At 44.2% G+C, this 20,378-nt stretch overlaps 2 protein-coding genes across 2 annotated transcripts in view; both read right to left on the bottom strand.

The window, feature by feature from the left end:
* Positions 1-2,479: 2,479 nt before the first annotated feature.
* On the bottom strand, positions 2,480-3,007 carry LOC147894237 (CAX-interacting protein 4-like). Its single transcript, XM_087384700.1, has one exon. The coding sequence runs from the start codon at positions 3,005-3,007 to the stop codon at positions 2,480-2,482; it is 528 nt and encodes a 175-aa protein (XP_087240826.1).
* Positions 3,008-3,380: 373 nt separating this feature from the next.
* LOC147894238 (uncharacterized) overlaps positions 3,381-20,378 on the bottom strand; it is a 29,460-nt gene continuing 12,462 nt past the window's right edge. Inside the window, exon 4 of the mRNA XM_087384701.1 lies at positions 3,381-3,575. Within this exon, the coding sequence (XP_087240827.1) occupies positions 3,381-3,575 (195 nt within the window). The remainder of the gene's footprint in view (positions 3,576-20,378) is intronic.

Genomic DNA, 20,378 nt, shown 5'->3' on the forward strand with positions numbered 1-20,378 from the left:
AAAATATCATAAACCAACATTATATTCCTCGGCTCCATCTTAAGAATTCTTCTTCCCATCCTCTAGCATTCATGGCATGATCTACACCAGTGCTACATATCTTTCTATATTAAAGGCCACACATAACCCTCCAGAAGTATTTTTTGGAATGTAACCTTAAAATGCATAGTGTCCTCCACAAGCTCCTTCATGACTAAATGATAGTATATAATATATCTCATCAAGGAGCTCTCCTCAGAACCTAATTAGTCCCTCTCATGTGGAGCTCATCATCAACCATCATATACTGTTTGCATCTTCTTATGAAGTGATACTTGTTACTCTTCTTAAGTAGCTAAGGCAAATGACTAGTGAGTATTAAATCTACTACATGGGCCAAGTATTCTCTCCATTTATGTAGTGGATCTTCAAGCTTTGATAGGGTCTTGATCACTCACTTCTTGAGCCAATTCATGTGTCACTTGATTATCCTCCCTTCGCACATGCTAAATGTTCCATGCTATAAATTGATACAATAGCCTTCTAGCTTTGGCTAGATACCCTGTCAACTTTGGGTTTTTTGCTTGCCAACTTTCTAGGACCTGCTTCACCACTAAAATAGAATATCCCTTAATCATTAGTTTTGAATTCTTAGTTTTAGAGCAATCTACAACCCTTCACATAATGCTATGTACTCTGCTTCATTATTTCTTTTGGCTTCTAGATGTACTCCCTCCTTCTAAATCAACTTGTCCTCTAAATCATTGATCACATAACCTCCTTTGGCATGATGTAAGCTCTTCTTATATGAGCCATTAAAATACAAGATAGATGCTCTTGGAATGACAACACGCTCCTCTTTGTCTATTCTCTTCTCCACTTCTTTCGCCAAAATTGGACCTTCTTTGATTGTTGACAGATCTACCAATGTGGCTCTGGAAGTATTCTCCATCCTCCCCCTCACTATTCCCCTTCCTCCCTTCCCTCCTTTCCCCTTTCTGTGTTCCTTACCCTGCCCTTCCATTTCCCTCAACTTCCCTCCCCTCCCCTTCCCCCCCTCCCCCCCCCCCCCTCTCTCTCTCTCTCTCTCTCTCTCTCTCTCTCTCTCTCTCTCTCTCTCTCTCTCTCTCTCCTATTCCTTGCCCCTTCTCCTTCCCTTCCCTTCCTTTCTCCCTCCCCTCCCTTTCCCATTCCTTTTCCTCTCTTTCTTACCTCCCTCCCCTCCCCCTCCCCCCCCCCCTCTCTCTCTCTCTCTCTCTCTCTCTCTCTCTCCCCCCCCTCCTCTTCCTTGCCCCTTCCCTTCCTTTCTCCCTCCCCTCCCCTATCCCATTCCTTTTCCTTTCTTGCCTCCCTCCCTTTCCCTCATTCCCCCTCCCTCCCCTCTGTCAACAGTTGCAATGTGAATCCCACATGGACACGGATCAACTAAAATCCTTGCAAGTATGCATATACTATGGGTCAATGTTTTCTTGGCTGTAGCCAATCACAAAATGATTTTTAGGGCCATTTTGGGGCTGAGACACGATGCGCTCCTAGGTGAATATTTAAATTTTGTGTGGACCCGCGCTCTCGTTAAAAATTTTCCTGATGTCATGAAGGCGCACTGGCATAATAATGAGATGTAATCTATTTGTTCAGAACACTGCATAGCTCGACACATGGCATCTCTGCACTACTTTGCACAATGTAGTCTCTGGCCTACGCCACTTGATTACTTATCATCAAGCAACCTTTTGCTGTAGCTTTGCCACTTATCACTAGGCATGCACTGTTATGGATAAATTTTACCAAGGTAAAAGGAATAAATATATGTGTGTGCTTGTATATGTGGCAATAGTATAATAAAATATGGTGTGCATAGGGCCAGGGTTGAGGTGGCAGGGCATGACCATGTCCCACCCTTCCACGTAAGAGGACCCATAAGGTGTGTTGTCCATAATCCATGGTAGTTATATTAAGGTGGCATGGTTCCTCCATGTGCCACCCCTCCACCTAGGCGGTCCCATGCCTGCATTTAGTGAGACATGGACCAAGGACCATGGCAGAAGTAATATAAAATAGGTGGAGATGGATATTATATTAGATTGTTCCCTCCATGTAGGATAGGTCCATGTGGGGGGGGTGTAGATAGTCAAAGTATGCAAGTTAAATAATGGGAAAAGTAGGATGAGGTGGCAAGACTCCTTGTGCCAACCCTCCACTTGTCCTCCTAGATGTTTGAACATATTATAAAATTGGGAAGAGACCAAGGGAGTATCTTATACTTGGTGTTGGGGTAAAGGCACTGGCCACCCTGTAACAATTTTTATTCTAGTACTACTAAGTATGCTAAGTACACATTGTACTTAGGTACTTAGTGGTCCTAGTCTTATCCACAGATATATATACTAGTGTGTGTACTTGGGGAGGTACCACTCATTGCTTATCCCCACCCACTGGTGTGTGACTACTGTGGGTGTGTCTCCTCACTCCCAAAACTCCTACTCACTCCGGTAACCCGTCAACTGGTATCAGAGCTTTTGAGAACGTTCTTTCCGAACTTAGCCGCGATTGCCCGCTCCATTTCAGAATCCTCGAAGCTATCGGAGAGATCACTTTCTTCGTCTAAACTCCCTTCCTTTGAGGAACCCGTCGATCCATCGTCCGCCTTGTCCTTCTTCAAGCCTCCCTCCCATTCCATCAAAGCCGCGGCAGTTGCTACGACTTCCTCCTTAACGGCCAAAAAATTGCGACACTGAAAGGTGAGATGCCCAACTCTGCCACATTTCTTACAGGAGCCGCGAGCCTCGTCGGCATTGGAGCCGGTAAGGCGGGCTAAGGCAAGCAAGCCCTTGAAACTATCGTAGGCATTCTGCTCAGCGCCAGAGACAGCGGATTCTCCTCCACGATCGGGGGCAGGTTGTTTCTGATCAGGGGCGTAAGGGTCATACACGATGGCGCTCTGCCAGATGCCATGAGTCTGAAGGGCAGCACTGCTATGAACTCTGTTGTTAGCGGGCATGCGGACGCGACCTGCGGTGGCTGGCATAGCGATGGATGCAAAGGTTGTGCATATTTTTTTTTTTTTGCTAGAGAAGGAGCCTATGCTCTACTTTGTTCTCGGAGACAGAATTCTGCTCAAAGGCAATACCTTCTTCATTGCTGCTAGACATGGCCGCCACATTGCTGCTCAGAAGGAGTGTCTCCTGTCCTTTATTGGTTTTCTGTCTCGCCACTTCACAAAGCAAATGCTTCTACCCAACCTTGCTGAAGATGCGCCGCCCAAAGACAGACACATTGCTGTTCTGAAAGCCTGACGACAAACCAAAGCTGCTGCTCCTTTTCTGAGATCTACATCGCTAGTTGCTGCTATTGTGGCCGACCACAGTCTAAGCAGTCCTCTTCCAGTTGCTGTGGGCTGCTCATTTCTGGTTTTTTGAGAGCTGCTCCTCACATTTTGCCATTGGCACATTAGCCAGATACTCTGTATTACTTGCATTGTACTTTCCATTCCTGCCATTTTCATTTCCTTGTACCGCGAACTGCGCATATACACGTACAGGTGCAGGGGTTCTACTTGTGGCAGGGCTTACACTCGCACTGAGGCTTAGCTTATGCTGCAAACAGTGTCGAGACAGGTCTTATCACTTGGCCAGTGATTGTACGTCAGTGTTGGCACTGAGTGTATGCATTGGCAGATCTGTGCTTGTCAGTGTTGGCACTGAGTGTTGGCACTGAGTGTATGCATTGGCACTGATACTTGCAGCGTATGCTATGTTGGATGCAACCCAAATGGATATGTAGTCAAATGCCTTGTGAGTAGCAGCTGTTGATGACACTTACTGTGTTAGTGCACGGAATGTGCTATCAGTTTATGGGGCTTATGATGCTATTGTGCGTGGGACATATGCTTTAACTTGTTGCTGAAAGTACAACCACATTTGGTACAGATTTGGTCGATTTTGACCAAGTTTGACTTTTGTCAAATTTGGGGCTTTTGTTGCCTGACCGGCAATCTATCAAGTGGGAGCACTCTACATGCATCAGACTATCTCGTGGAGCACTACTATGCTTTGAAAGTGCAAATTTGACTTACAGTGTTTGGTCAAAGGTCAATCTTTTCCAGATTGGATGTCAAATCTCTGATTTTCTTCATGCATTCAAAGGGCTTTTGAGCCACCTCACTTCCAAACTGTAAATTCAGTTGGGGGGGAAGTTTCTGAAGCATATGGAGGTCTAAAATCAGGAATTTTCATCAAAAAATCAGAGGTTTACAGTTTTTTTGACAGTCCGGGACTGTCAAACATCAGGTTTGACCATATTTGACTATCAAAAAGTCAAAAAGTACTGCTGTTTTTTTTTATTATATCAGTTCTGGGATTTTTCTGGAGCGATTTGATGCAGCCGTACCGCACTTTCGCCAGCGAAAAAGACAGGAACAGCTTGCTGTACTGTTTCTGCAGCAAGTGGGAGAAAAATATTCAGTTGGTTTTGTGCCACTGAAACAGTACCAAGTTCACTTTTGATCGTACTTCCGTTGCAGGGGAATTTTCTTGGAGTGACTAGTGCTTAATTGCACTGCTTAATTGCACGACTACAGGGAGTCAAGCAGTTCCATTGAGGAACAAACTCTACTTTCTTTACCATGAGTTCCGGCAGCGACGTGTCGTCCTTGTTCCAGATAAAGAAGCTCGAAGGAGCTAAAAACTACGACATATGGAGGACACAATGCTACAATGTGTTGATGCAGAAGGACCAGTACAAGCCTATAAAGGAGAAGGGTGTTAAGCCCTCCAACGTTACTGATGAGCAGTGGGAGAAGATGGACAACTTGGCCATGTCGACCATTATGCTTACAGTTGTTGATTCACTGGTTGTAGGCATCAGGGATGAACCTACTGCGTGGAGGATGTGGAAACGTCTTGAGGATACTTATGCCAAGAAAAGTGCCACAGGAAAAGCTTACTGGCTGAAAAAGCTTGTTGGTCTTCAAATGAAGGAGGGGACACCTATGTCCACTCATATTATTGAGTTTAACAGCATATTCAGCCAGGTGATCAACCAGGGGTTGAAGCTCGATGATGAGCTGAAAGCTACACTCATCCTATGTTCTCTACCTGAGTCATGGGACACATTCAGGACTTCTACCAGCAACTCAAATGCCATTCTGTTATTTGCAGATGTGGAGAGTGCTCTTCTACAGGAAGAGATGAATAGAAAGAACAATGCTGTTGGGAAGTCGAATGCTTTGAATGCACGCAGCAGGTCCAAGACACGTGGAAACTACAAAGAAAGAGAGAGGAGCAAGTCCCGCTCTAAAAGTGATCTTGTATGCAACTATTGCGGCAAGAAGGGACATATTGAGAAAAAGTGTTTTCAAAAGAAGAACGACCTGAGAGCCAAAGAAGGCAAGACTCAAGGCAAGTCTAAGGGCAAGGAAAAAGAGGAGTTGCATGTTACTTATGTTAGTGACAGTGACAGTGGACGTGAGATATGTTTCACCTCTTCACTGGAGGCTCATACACTTCATGCTGGTGATGGATCAGATATGCTTTCCTGGATTATAGATTCAGGTGCTTCCTTTCATGTTACACCCTACAGAGATCTGTTTGTCAGATATGCAGGAGGGCAGAAGGGAGTTGTCTTTCTTGGTGATAACCATGCATGTTCGATCATTGGCATAGGTGATGTCAGGCTTGTTCTTGAAAATGTCCAACAGTTAATGCTCAAAGGAGTCAGGCATGTCCCTGAAGTGAAGAAGAACTTGATTTCCACAGGTTTATTGGATGACGATGGTTATCAGACCACCTTTGGTAGTCAGAATTGGCAGTTAGAAATGGAAAATCAGCAAAGGGGCAATGGCTATTGCCAGGGGTCCTAAGGTTGATACTTTGTATTCACTTCATGCTGGACATTGTCCGCATTCCGATGTAAATGCCGCCGAGCTGCCAAAGATTTCATTGTGGCATAGCCGGCTTGGCCATATGAGTATTAAGGGAATGGAGCAATTGGCTCATTTTGGTTACTTGCCGAGTCTAAAATTTTCAGATTTAAAGAAATGTGAATTTTGTCTCTACGGTCGTCAAGTACAAATACCTCATAAGAGAAGGTCAGATCAGAAATTACAGCTCTTGGAGCTTGTACATACAGATGTGTGTGAGATGCCTACACTCTCTTTAGGAGGTTCTAAGTACATACTATCATTCATAGATGACGCCACCCGCAAAGTGTGGGTTTACACTCTCAAAAAGAAGAGTGATACGTTCAAGGCTTTCACTAAGTTTGTTGCACTGGTCGAAAATGAGACAGGCAATAAACTGAAAGCTTTACGATCTGACAATGGTGGAGAGTATTTGTCCAAAGAGTTTCAAGAATTCTGTGAGGCAAAGGGTATTCAAAGGGTGTTGTCTGCACCATATGATCCTCCACAGAATGGTACCGTTGAAAAAATGTTCAGGACCATTCAAGAGAAAGTCAGATCCATGTTGTCACATGCTGCACTGCCCCACACATTTTGGGCTGAAGCTGTAAAGACAGCTGTGCACCTTATTAATAGGTCACCAAACAAGAGACTATGTGGCGGTGTGCCTGAACAGGCATGGACGGGTAAGCCTCCATCTTACAAACACCTACGGGTCTTTGGTTGTGTCGCATATGTGCATGTACGCAGGGAGGACAGAACTAAACTGGATCCAAAGTCTCTTAAATGCATATTCCTAGGTTACGGTGACAAAGGTGAGATGGGCTACAGGATTTGGGATCCCAAGAACAGAAAGCTTATACGCAGCAATGATGTCGTGTTTGATGAAACCATCATGTTCAAGGAACCTGTTGTACAGCAGGGACCCTTAAAAGTAACTATTGATGATGACAGGCATCATGGGCAACACAGACAGGCTGTAAATCAGCCACAACAGCAGCATAACCAGCCATTAAATGATGCTGCAGCAGGTCCAAATGGACAGCCAGATATGGCAGATGATATCCCAATGGATGTACCACAGTTAGATGATCTTCCTGACATGCAAATGCAGCCAGAACTGGGTGATGAACAGGCTGGACAGCCACCTCATGATGATGGTCATCAGGTTAGAAGGTCAACCAGACCGACACGGCAGCCAAACAGATTATTATTCCTGGCTTTGATTATCTAATGCTCACTGATTGTGGAGAGCCTTCATGCTACAGAGAGGCTAGGCAGAGGGCAGACAAGGTTCAATGGGATCTTGCTATGAAATCTGAAATGGACAGTCTTCACAAAAATGGCACTTGGGAATTGGTACCCTTGCCTATTGGTAAAAAGGTACTGCCATGCAAATGGGTTTATCGACTTAAGGTCACACCTGGTGAAAAGCCAAGGCATAAAGCCAGACTGGTTGCCAAGGGGTTCAAGCAGGAATATGGTGTTGACTTTGATGAGATATTCTCTCCTGTCGTTAAGATGACAACTCTCAGAACTGTATTAGCATTGGTTGCACATGCAGATATGGACTTGGTCCAAATGGATGTCAAGACGGCATTTCTTCATGGTGATTTACATGAAGAGATTTTTATGCAGCAACCAGAAGGTTTTACAGTAAAGGGAAAGGAGAAGCTTGTGTGCAGACTGAAGAAAAGTCTTTATGGTCTTAAGCAGGCACCCAGAGAATGGTATCATAAGTTTGATACATTCATGCAAATCCAAGGTTATAGGAGAAGTGACATTGATCACTGCTTGTATACCAAGAAAGCTTCAGATGGCAGTTTACTGATCCTCATTTTGTATGTGGATGATATGTTGATTGCTGGAAAATCTCATAAGGAGATCAATGCCTTGAAGAAAAGATTGCACCAAACCTTTGATATGAAGGATCTTGGTGATGCCAACCATATACTGGGCATGCGGATACTTCGGGATAGGGAAAACCGGTTGCTATACTTGTCTCAGAAGGAATACATTGGCAAGGTCCTGCAGAGATTTCACATGGAGGGGGGGAAGAGTATTGGTACTCCATTGCCTCCTTATGTGAAAATTAGTGCTTTGGATAGCCCTCAGACAGATGCCGAGAGGGCTGAGATGTCAAAGATTCCGTATGCATCAGCGTGTGGCAGTCTCATGTATGCTATGGTTGCAACCAGGCCCGATATTGCATTTGCAGTGGGAGTGGTTAGTAGATACATGGCAAACCCCGGCAAGAAGCATTGGAATGCAGTGAAAGGTGTCATGAGATACCTGAAGGGTACACAAGATTTGTGTATATGTTTCGGCAGTCAAGATGCAAAAGTGCAGGGTTATACAGACTCTAATTATGCCGGTCACCCTGATACCCGGAAGTCTACTACCGGATATGTTTTCACTTTCACTGGAGGTGCAGTGTCGTGGGTATCTAGAATGGAGCAGTGCATTGCTCTGTCTACTACAGAAGCTGAATATATTGCAGCCACTGAGGCATGCAAGGAAGCTATATGGCTATCTCGGCTAGTGGCAGATTTGGGCTACTCTAGTGATACTCCATTGTTGCATTGTGATAGTCAGAGTGCCATACAGTTGGCACGAAATCCTATTTTTCATGCAAAGACGAAGCACATCGACGTGAAGTATCATTTTATCAGGGAGGTGCTTGAGAACAAGCAACTTCAACTTGTGAAAGTTCACACTGATGACAATCCAGTAGATTTGTTGACCAAAGGATTGGCTGCTGTGAGCGGTTTGCACACTGCAGATGGCTTATGGGTATAGGATAAGCAGACCAATTGGTCTTGTACATGATGATGTATATTGCTGTTTTTTCTTTACTCTCTCTTATGGGCACATTGCCTTTAAGTGGGAGGTTGTTGGGGTAAAGGCACTGGCCACCCTGTAACAGTTTTTATTCTAGTACTACTAAGTACGCTAAGTACACATTGTACTTAGGTACTTAGTGGTCCTAGTCTTATCCACAGATATATATACTAGTGTGTGTGCTTGGGGAGGTACCACTCATTGCTTATCCCCACCCACTGGTGTGTGACTACTGTGGGTGTGTCTCCTCACTCCCAAAACTCCTACTCACTCCGATAACCCATCACTTGGGATATGGGGTTTGATTTATGTGGAAAAATGAGGCAAAGGGTCATCGCACACAATTGAGAGTGTGTACCCACCTAGCCCACATGGGAGAATTTTTCACACACACCATGCATGTGGGAGGATGCATTTATTAGGAGAGACCCTCTCTCTTGGCTATAAAAGGAGGGGGCTATTCCTTGATGTAACACGCTCATTCTTGTAAAGCCACCTAGCTAGTACTTTGAGTTCCCCCCCCCCATCCTTCCTTTCAAATAAAGCATGACTCTCTTTCCTTGATGTCTCCATCTCTACATTCCACCTCCCATCATGTACGTGCTCCTCTTCCCCCTCTCCCCTCCCCCTTTTGGCATAGTCCCTCTCTTCATTCCCACCCCTCTTAATCCTTTTTCCCCACCTATGTTAATGCTTCTTCCCTCATGTTCCCTTTTCTTCTATGGCCCTCGAGCGTTGCCATGCCTCGCATCTAGCATCATGCCTCGAATTCTTTTCTAGTTAATAGAATTGGTGTGGCTGCTGGGATCGAAATCTCCATGGCTAGTGGCATAAAATTTGTTACTCCTATGGCTGGGTGTAGTTCTGTAGCACCTTCCGTGTGCAGTTCTCTACTTCTGTGCCTCCAATCTGCATGTCTTCTACTCGCAATTCTCCGTCTCTGCAGCTGCAAAACTTCTCAGTTTTTGCACCTTTAGCCTACGGTTCCTGTGCATCTTCTAGGTTCCTGCATGTCTTTTGTGTGGCACCACACGTCTTTTGGTCAACCGTGCCTACAAAATCGCTCCTGTGCATCTCCTATGCGGTGCCATGCAAAACTACTCCTATGCATCTGCAATAGACCTCACGCCCCCCTATCTTCTTCTCCTTTTCTTCTCTTCTCCTCTCCTCTCATCTCTTTTTATTAAGGAGTGGGAATTGAACCCAAAACCTCCCCATTCACAAAAGGAAGACTTACCAATGGGCCAACAAATAGGAAGTGATGAAAGTGTAATGATATTGCTTATATGGTGAAATCTCATGAACTGTAACTTTCTAACCGTAGGGAGTTTCCTCTTCTTGTAAAAAGCAAAAGTACTTCATTTCATGTGCTCTATTCATATCTCATACTAGATCGCAGATTTTGAACTTTCTTAAGTTCATTCCTTGGATGCACGCCACACAAGGAGGGTGGATATTTATGTCACTTCTCAATGAGTTCAAGGATTTGTTGTTTGGTCCTCCGCTCATTATGGCTACCAATTGGCGAGATCTCTTTCTTGATCTTCATGTCTATCTTCAACAATTGATTGTACAATGCATTGTTCAAGGAGACGATGGGTGGGATGATACACCATGGATGATTCAAGGTAAAGAACTAGTGATACACTGGGAGGACTTTGATTTCAATTATACTCATTGTGTGGTGATTGAGCTACTTGTTGCATCAGAGGTAATTAAAAGGGTGACATTCTTTGAAGGGTGGGAAGCTCCCCAAGCTTGTGGGGAGATTTGGTGCATCTACTTATTCATTCATGTGGATAAGCTCGTCTTGAATGATTTCTTCTCGATCTCACTACAAAGGTTTCTAGGGCTTGGGTAATGTTTCAACCAAGGAATCCCTTTGTACCTAATCAACCCTCTGTGCCTCATTTTGAGCTTCAAGTTGTAATTCTTTTTGGTCTAAAGATAAACTATCAATAAAGGATTGCAAGTTTATTTGGTGCTGAACGTCTTGCTCAAGTATTGAATTCTCCCCACCCTCTCCTTCTACCTATCTTGGACTACCGAGAAACTTGGGATGTCCGGATTTTAGTCTTGGTGTGATGACATCTTCGCTCCTCCAATTTGACAGCACATACAAATCAAGGTTGCTAGTGTGGGTGTGAAGCTGTGGGTGTGAAGCTCACTTCACCAGGGGGTGAGGTGTATTATTATAGCAAGTCTGCACCAACAAGTACTTGTAACCAAGCTAAGTACTCGGCACTCATTTTTGGGCTACAAAAGGTGCAAGAACACCGCATCAAGCAACTTGAGGTGCAAGGAGATTCTCAACTCATGTGTGAATAAGTTAGTGGAAGGTGGAAGGAGCGGAGCGAGGGCTTGGTTCCATGACATCAACAAGCATTGGAACTTTGCCAATAATTTGAAGAGGTAAAAATTCAGCATATACCTCGAGCTCAAAATTTAGTTGCTGATTTCTTAGCACGAGAAGCTTGTACTTCAATCACATGAAGCGAGTGGAAGCACTGCCCCAATAAAGTCGCAAGCCATGAATGAGCGTGATCATTTGTAAGGAATGCAAAGATTGTGGTCATCATGACACTAAGTGTTGGGCATATTTGATACGAGTTTACCGACTTTGGAAGATCATCAGAAAGGTCCTTAAGGACATTGCTCAAAAGAAGGATGCCAAACCACACACCCCTTGAAGAAATAGCATGGTGACTACAAGAACTGGAAGAAGCTAAAGGTGATGTGCAAGCTTTCTAATTGTTGACATTTGTCATGGCATTCTTGTTTGCCTTGATGAACAACCTCATGCAATTCCACATCTCTAACCCTTGCTTGTAAAGATGGATGAAATATCATGAGGGTTGGTCCTTTTAAGATTGTCTATGAGCTATTCTATGCTGAAGATTCTTCCCATATAATATTTCACAATACACCAATCACACCCTAGCCTGCCTATGTGTGCTTTGTAGATGATCTTCACCTGATTTTCAGTTCAAGCTACCTCTTTCCATTGTTTGCCAATAGATAAGCCTCATTTTGCCTCTCTCTTTTCCATCTTCCAAGCATGGCTGACATTCCCGTGTTCTGTGGTCAGGTTGAAGAAAATCCAAATGAGTATCTTGTGGCCTTCAAGCACCGTTGTGTTTCTCTTAACTTTCTTACTGAAGATAGATGGTTGTTGGTTCTTCCCACATTTCTAGAGGGTTTGGCTCAAGTGTGGTATGAGAAGCAAGCCGAAGATGTTTGCCAAAGCTGGCCAAGGTTGACATCAGTGATGATTGAGTATTTCGGCAAAGAAGAGGAGTCGAGAATGTGTACCTGTAGGTGGCAAACTTGAAGTAGTCAGAAGGTGAGACGGCGCGTCGATATGTGGATCGAGTGACCGTGCTCCTAGACCATTTAATTGCTACATAGGAGGACAATGTCGGATTTTGAGATGGAATGACTCAGCATGTGTTGGGCTACCTTATAGCAAGAGCAAGTGACAAATTCTACCTCAAGCTTAAATGGGAGAATCTAGAAACCATGGTGCTAGCACATGAGATTGCTCAAAAGTTTGATAAAGTTCAGTCTACCCTGCTTCAAAGAAGACGGTTGTCCCTCCGCAACCCCCTCAATTCTTACAACAACAACCTGGGGGGTCCAACTCAGGGGCATATCCCCACCCCCCATCAGGGATGTATCCACCACCTCCACCTGAAATGTATGGTCCTCCCTTAGTTGCTTGCCCTCAACAAGGTGTATATCCTCACCCTCCACTTGGAAGATTTCCCCAGCCTTGCCCACGAGCCCCCCTCTTTCCTACTACTTTAGCCCCTCCTACTAAAGAACCCAAAGTCAATGACCTATCCAAGGCCCTAAATGATATTCGACTTGAGCTGGTAGGCATTAAAAATCAAGCCAATCGCCCTCCAAGAGAATGTGCCAATGTTGTCTGCTACGAGTGCCACCAAAAGGGTCATTATCACACGAAATGTCCCAATATTCCAAGGGTGAATCTTCTAAGTGAATCAGGCACCGAGGATTCTGACATAGAGATCCTTGACCTCAGGAAAAGAAGTCGTACCACCTCGGACCCTCTCTAAACCGTGGACTGGGCCACTCCAAGAAGAAGGTGTCCTTCTCAAAGCCCTTAGATGCTAAGATGGCAGACCCACCAATAGAGAATTCTAAAAGATCAGTAAGTGGTCGCCCTCAGATTTTCCCATTAGCTCAAGACAAGAGGACTATTCGATCGTTTAGGACCTTGCTCATTGGTCTTTAAGCATCATGCTTCCTCAACTAATAGCATCAAGCCCTAAGGTGAGACGTGAGCTACAGCAAGGGCTATCAACAGGAAGGAGCAAGAAAAAGGAAAAGGTACGAGAGGTTTCTTCTATCTCTGAAGAAATTGATCGGCACTCGCATACAGTAGATGTCATCATAGATAATTGCCATGTCAAAAGTGTGTGTGTCGATCGGGGAGCTACATGTAATATCATGGTGCCCCATATCATGAAGAAATTGAATTTGAAATGCACAAGGCATTCCTCCACTCGAATCAAGGTAGCAGCTGGTCGATGGCTCGCCACCCTGGGAGTCATTGAGGATTTGCCCATCACTGTCAATGGGTTGACCACCATCGTCAATTTCTATGTAGTGGACATCGAAGACAGAGGCAAGAGTTACCCAGCCATACTCTAGAGACCATGGTTGAGAAAGAGTGATGCAGTCAGCTATTGGAAGACAAGACACATGTCTTTTGGTGCTTTTAAGAGAAGATCCCAGTGCAACTAGGTGCCACTAAACCAGAAGAAGAAGAGGAGCAAGACAATGATACTCTCTCATCCTCAATGTTTGAATCAATGGAAGAATCAGATGAGGAGAAGGAGTTCTCAGAGAGGAAGTTTACATGGTGGGGGTGTCTTTGACCCTGCCACCTATAGAAAAGGTAACAGCTAGTCCTCAACAGCTTGAATCTATGCTTTCCCCAGACCTCACTCCAAGTGAGAAAGATGAGTTCCTAGAAATGTTCAAAGATTTCCATGACCTCTTTGCAACTAGCTACCACCACCTTCGCCATGTGATTGCCATAGAGCACAAGATAGAGCTGAAGCCTGATGCGAAGCCTATGGATTAGAAGTATTAGAGATTAGGGTCCTATAGACCGATGCTTTGTGCTCAGAGTTGCAAAAACTTATAGAAGTTGGGTTTATTGTTTCGATTCACAATACTAAATCGGTTTCACCAGTGGTAGTCACCCCGAAGAAAAACAACAAGTGGCGGGTTTGCATCGACTATAAGAAACTCAATGCAGCCACCAAGAGGGACCATCATCCTCTTCCCTTTCAAGACTTCATTCTTGAGAAGGTAAGTGGTCATGAGATGTATACTTTCTGTGATGGTTACGCTGGGTTTTATCAAATCAGAATTACTGAGGAGGATGTGCTTAAAACCACATTTGCCACACCTTGGGGGACCTATGCATTCAAAGTAATGCCATCTGGCCTCACCAATGCTCCTGCTACCTTTTAAAGATTTATGCAGATGGTGTTTGCTCCATATTTGGGGGTTTTCTTGGAGGTGGCTTTAGATAATTTTTGTATATTCTCGGCACGTAAGAGCATGTCATGAAGGTTAGGTTGGCCTTCCAAAGGATCAATGATGCGAATGGCAGCCTCAACCCTAATAAATGCACCATTGGTGCTACTCAAGGGAGATTACTGGAACATATTCTCTCATCTGAGGGCATCAAGCCTGACCCCGAGAAGGTAGAAGCTATCCTCAAGCTCTCCCTGCCAACAACCAAACGTTAGGTATGCTCATTTGTCAATCTAGCAAGATATTATCACTGCTTCATTGATCAATATGCTACTTTGACATGACCCATGACTATGCTATTAAAATATGGAGTTGATTTCTCTTGGGATGAGGATTGTGATCATGGGTTTGTGCAAATCAAAAGTTCTCTCGCTTCAGAACTTATTCTATGCAATCCTGATTGGTCAAAGACTTTCTATATCAATCGTGGGTTTGGTGAGCACACTCTGGCGAGTATTCTTCTCCAGCAAGGGGAGGATCGGTTCATGTATCCCATTCGATTTGCTTCTCGACAATTGCTCAAAACTGAATGATGCTACTCTAAGGTTGACAAGCATGCTTTGTCTTTGGTATTCTGCATTGAGAAATTTAAGCATTATGTGGTGGGAAAGTCCTTCTTTATAATTTGTCGCAATGGTCTTGCAAAGCAGGTTCTTCAATCACCAAATCCCATGGGCCGATTGGCCGAATGGTTGGCAGATTTACAAGAATATGTTTTTTCTTTCAAAATTGTAAAAGGGGGTTGTTCCAACTTGAAGAATGCTTTAATTGATTTAGAGGAGTGCCTCGATGTAACCCTTATAGCAGCCATAAAAGTTGGGGATCCATGGTATGGTGGTATCTGTAAGTTTCTGCTGCTTTCTCCTTTCCTCCGAAAGTACTAGCTATGAGAGAAAGAAAATCCGTAGAGATAGTAGGTGCTACACTCTCTTTGATGGGGTGTTGTACCATGAAGGCCTAGATGGGGTACTAAGATGGGCCATTGATGCAGATGAAGTGTGGTGAGGAGAGCACACACAAAGGCTTAAGGAGACACCAAAATGTGGTGCAGCAAAAGCTACTCCAGCTTATTCCTCTATCATATATATATGAGTATACTTGGGCACTGTACAAGTGAGTGGGCACACTGCCCTTTACCCCAACAACCTCCCACTTAAAGGTAGTGTGCCTTTAAGGGAGTATAATACACATATAATACAATCAGCCATAGGCTAAAAAACAAGATGACTAGACCATCATCCTATGCCCATCCGCACTTTACAATGTGCAAAGTGCATAGAGGATAAGCTGCTAGCAGACATCAGGCTTGCAGGATACAAAATGACGAGTTGTAGATGCCTATCAACCAAGATCTCATGCCAGATCTCACTGGGAGAGTGAACTCTCACCACCACGTGCTCCTGTGCTAAGTCCATAGCACCCAAACTGTCACTGTGCAAAGAAAATGTCTCTGTACCATGTGTGACCATAAGCACATGCCCTACAATAGATCTCTGCTAGTCTACCCAACTTGCGTCACCTGCATGCTGCTCCTGGAAGCATAAGGACCTGATGTCCACAACCGCTTTCCTACTGCTAAAATTTACCATAATCATGCTACCAACTCCCACTGCAACGGAAGTAAGAACCGGAAGTGTAGCCCCAATGGCAAACATGTGAGAACCAAGTCTCAACACAGTCATGGATGCATGAAGTACTATGGCTGCCATATCAACCATAACCTGCTACTCAACTAATCTATGACCGTCAAACCTGCAGTGTTTCAAGTATGGAGCCAATACAGGCAATGGAGTACTCAATAACTTCCCCCTCTCCATACTAAAACAACCAAGTATCTGACAAACATCATCAAGACCATGCAGTTCCCACTACAAGGCATCCCTATCCATAAGGAACCATATGGTAAGTAACCTCAGAAGGATAGCAACCTCTTGAATACTGAGACCATAACTTGTCTCATTGTGCATCACATCATAACGGTATCAAACCTATGAAGCCAAGCTCGAGGGGATTGCTTCTGGCCATGGAGGCACTTACGAAGCAAACATATCAATGATTCCTGCCCATGCGCAATATGACCCGAGTTAATAACTGCAAAAAGCACATCTGTCCTGGCATAACCAGCCAATGGATCATACCGGGCATCATTAGCCAAGGTATCCTCCTCACCATGCATAGCCTCATCCTCATCTGCAAGAGGCACTCCACATCCTTGGAGCAAACTGTAACTGTCCATAGAAGATGCATCAATAATCTCCATAGGAGTATAAACCTGTGGAATGCTCGAGACATCTGACCGTCTCTGACAAAAATCAGGAAGTAACCATGGCTATCCCAACTTTATAACTTGCTCACTGTGGGAAAAACCTCCCACTCTAAGGGATATGGGCTGCCCCTGCAAAGAATTCGGAGGTATCAGTGCACTTACACCCTCCTAGAACACCACTCTCCTACTATCCACAGTCATGGGCTATCTAAACATAGCATCCTCTCTGAAATAGACATTATGGCTACGTATGAACTCTCTAGTTGAAGAATCCCATAACTTGTAGTCCCTACTGGACTCACTGTATCCAAGAAAGATACACCTCCTCGATTGGGAACCATGAGCATAAGCCTTGCAGCCAAACACACGTAAATGCTCATGAAGTCAAATGGCACTCTCCCATTCAGAGATCTCCTGGGTGACCTGTTAAGCAAGTATGTAGCTATCTTACATGCCGCAACCCAATAGCATTCGGTAAGACCTGCATATCATAGCATGCTACCAATCCTGTCCAATAGAATCCGATTGATACCTTCTGCCAAGGCATCATGACCAGAAGCTGAGGAGTGGTCAGCACCCTCCTGATACCAAGTGTATCACATAGATGCTGAAATCTAAAAGAGGTAAACTCTGCATCACCATCAGTCATCAAGCTCAATAGCTTCTTTCCTGACTGATTTTCAGCATTACCCAAGAAGCACTGAAATGTCTCATATACATCATGCTTCTGCCAAATCAGATATATCCATATGTACTTTGTAGCAGCATCAATAAATGTCACAAAGTAAGAGATGCCACCCAGTGAAATAGTAGGCATAGGCCCACAAACTGCACTATGAACCAACCGCAATAGCTCAACATACCTCTCACTGACTATCTTCCTCACAAAAGAGGATCCTGACTACTGATCATCATCACAATCATGACATAAAATTTGAGAGACATCCATAACAAGAATGTATCTCAATGTTGTAAGGGCTTCCATACCTGCAGTAGACATATGTCCAAGTCTGGCATACAATAAACTAACTGATGGCTGCTTACTAATCATAAGCATCTTATCCTAGAAACCTGATACATGCAATGCATAAGAGAATCCAACCCGTGATCCCCTAGCCATAACCAGATTGCCTCTAGCAATCTTCCATGCATGATCACCCAAAGAAACATGATAACCTGCCTCAACCAACTGTCTAATACTGATCTTGCTCGTAGCAAGTCCTGGTATATGTCTAACCCTTTGTAGAACAAGAATAGAGCCACTAGGCATAACAAGGTGGATATCCCCATAACCATAGACATCCATAGAATGATCAATGCCCATCAAACCACTCTCCACAATGCATTCCTGATATGCACTGAAACATGACCTATGAGGGGTCATATGACATGAAGCACATGGATCTAACATCCAATCACCAAGAATGGGTACATCAGTGGCCAAGAAGGAGGTGTCAGACATAGACAAAAGAATGCCTTCATCACTGCTACTGTCAGTGGAAACCCTGGCATCCATGCCTTGAAGCTCAACATGCTTCTTCTCCTTCTTCTTGTCATTCTTAACCTTGCTCTTCTTCTTGCATTTTCTCAGCCATTTCCAGCAAGACTTTTTCATGTGGCCATACTTTCCACAATAGAAACATCTAACGCAAGTCTGAAAGCTAGACTTGCTCTTGGAATTCCCCCTTGAACATGACCTGTTTCTACCAATTGATCTACCTCTGGAGTGCATATCAAGGCTATATTTCAGCACATCAGGGCATTTTAACCCATCATGCTGTAACATGACACTATCATGGTCATACATCCAGCATATACGAGTATAGAACTCATATGCATGGTAGTCTACACCCTGTACACCATCCTGTACCTGCAAGTAGAGTGACTTCGAGAGTGATGACTAAATGATAGAGCATGCTTGCTCATCCATGTCATCCCAATCACTCTGTTTAATGCTATTAGGCTTGACACCTTTGCATTGAATGGGCTTATGCTGCCTCTTCTGCACTAACACATCATAAATCTGCTCTTTCCAATACTGAAAATTCGATCCATCCAACCTCTCAATATCAAAGAGGACACTACCAACTGTAGATGCCATATCTGTGGCGCACAATAGCTCACAACCAAAGAGCAGTATAGTGCAATAGGCAACCCAAATGACTAGCTGATCCAATGCTCAAAATCACTCAGCCATAAAGAGGCATAAACAAGAATATATGCAGCCCAATAACCTACCAATGCCTAGCAATCCAAGTAAGAAATGCACTGAACCAAATGAGCAATGCCTGCTCAACCAATGGCAATAGGAGCCCAGCTCAACTATCCATAAACATCAGTGCGGCATCCACCAATGCAAATCCATAATGCGTCGAAATGGCATTTACAGCATCACCAATGCATCACCTCAAGTGTGCAATCCTTTGGCAACAAAATCAAGCATTCACCACTCGCCAAATGTGCCAAAGTGACTTGCCAAAATGCCAATAATGCCCTTGGACTGAAGTGAGATCCCAATCACTTTTTGTAATTTACTGTTGTGCAAGAGAAATTACATCCACTTTGGGCAAGATAAAAAAAACCAACTCTAAAACAGCTCCAAACAATGCTACTCTGACACGATCTCAATACATCACCGTACCACCGTATGTATTTAACATAGGCAAATAACCATGCATCCAATGAACTATCAATGCATCTCAACCAGGCATGTACCACTGTCAAAGCATGTGTCACCAGTCGACAAAAGTATCTGCAATGGCCTCCGACAAGAGGACTCCTAACCTGAGTCTCTGTTAGCCTACTGTCACGCACGAACAAGATGCAGCAAATTATGTCCAACAGGACCCAAATGCACGGTAAAACACGAGCTAACAAAGCTCAACTGCAACCGAAAGAAGCTGCATAGTGCACAAGCACATATCCCACACAATGTCCACAAGGCATACTTCTGCAAAATGTCTCGCAAAGAGACCAAAATCAGCCAATGCTCAGCTCCAAGACCTCAAATGCAACACTGGCTATCTCCCAGGCATACAATTGCATCAAACATGCAATCCATAGGCTCCCCAATAGCTCCTAGATGAGCTAGAGACAATGGCAAAGAACTATGCCAAGACTGGAACCTGCAAGTGCCAAGAATGGCTATGGAAGATAACCCAAAGTGATTCTTGCAGCTGCATTGTAGAGCAAACAGATTTGGACGATGTCTACCCAAAATCTCTCCGTGAATGAGAGAATCGAGCTCTCCAAAGCTCCCAGTAGATCTCTTGAAGGAGTGCCTGCTCTCCTCTCACTGAGCTCCTCGTAGATCGAACGCCATGGGCTCTGATACCAGTTGTGAGAGAGGAGAGCACACACAAAGGGTTAAGAAGACACCAAAATGTGGTGGAGCAAAAGCTACTCTAGCTTATTCTTCTATCATATATATATGAGTATATATGGGCACTGTACAAGTGAGTGGGCACACTGCCCTTTATCCCAACGTGAAGTACCTAATGTATTGAAGCATTATCATGATGGATTTTGTGAAGGCCACTATGCCGATGACTATACAGCTAAGAAGATTTTACATGCTGGGTACTATTGGCCGACCTTGTTCAAGGATGTCACTATGTATTACAAAACTTGTGAACCATGCCAATTCTTTGGTAGGAAGGATTTGCGTCCTGGGCAACCTCACCCAGTGATGTCCATCCATCCGTTTCAAAAGTGGGGAATAGATTTTGTTAGGCCCCTACCCATGATTGCCCGCAAAAGGAAGTATCTTCTGGTAACCATTCAGTATGTCACTAAGTGGGCTAAAGCTATCGCCCTCCC

This window comes from Dipteris shenzhenensis, chromosome 14 (genome assembly GCF_047967505.1).
Source record: "Dipteris shenzhenensis isolate YYH24624 ecotype China chromosome 14, Dip_SZ_1.0, whole genome shotgun sequence".
NCBI lineage: Eukaryota > Viridiplantae > Streptophyta > Polypodiopsida > Gleicheniales > Dipteridaceae > Dipteris > Dipteris shenzhenensis.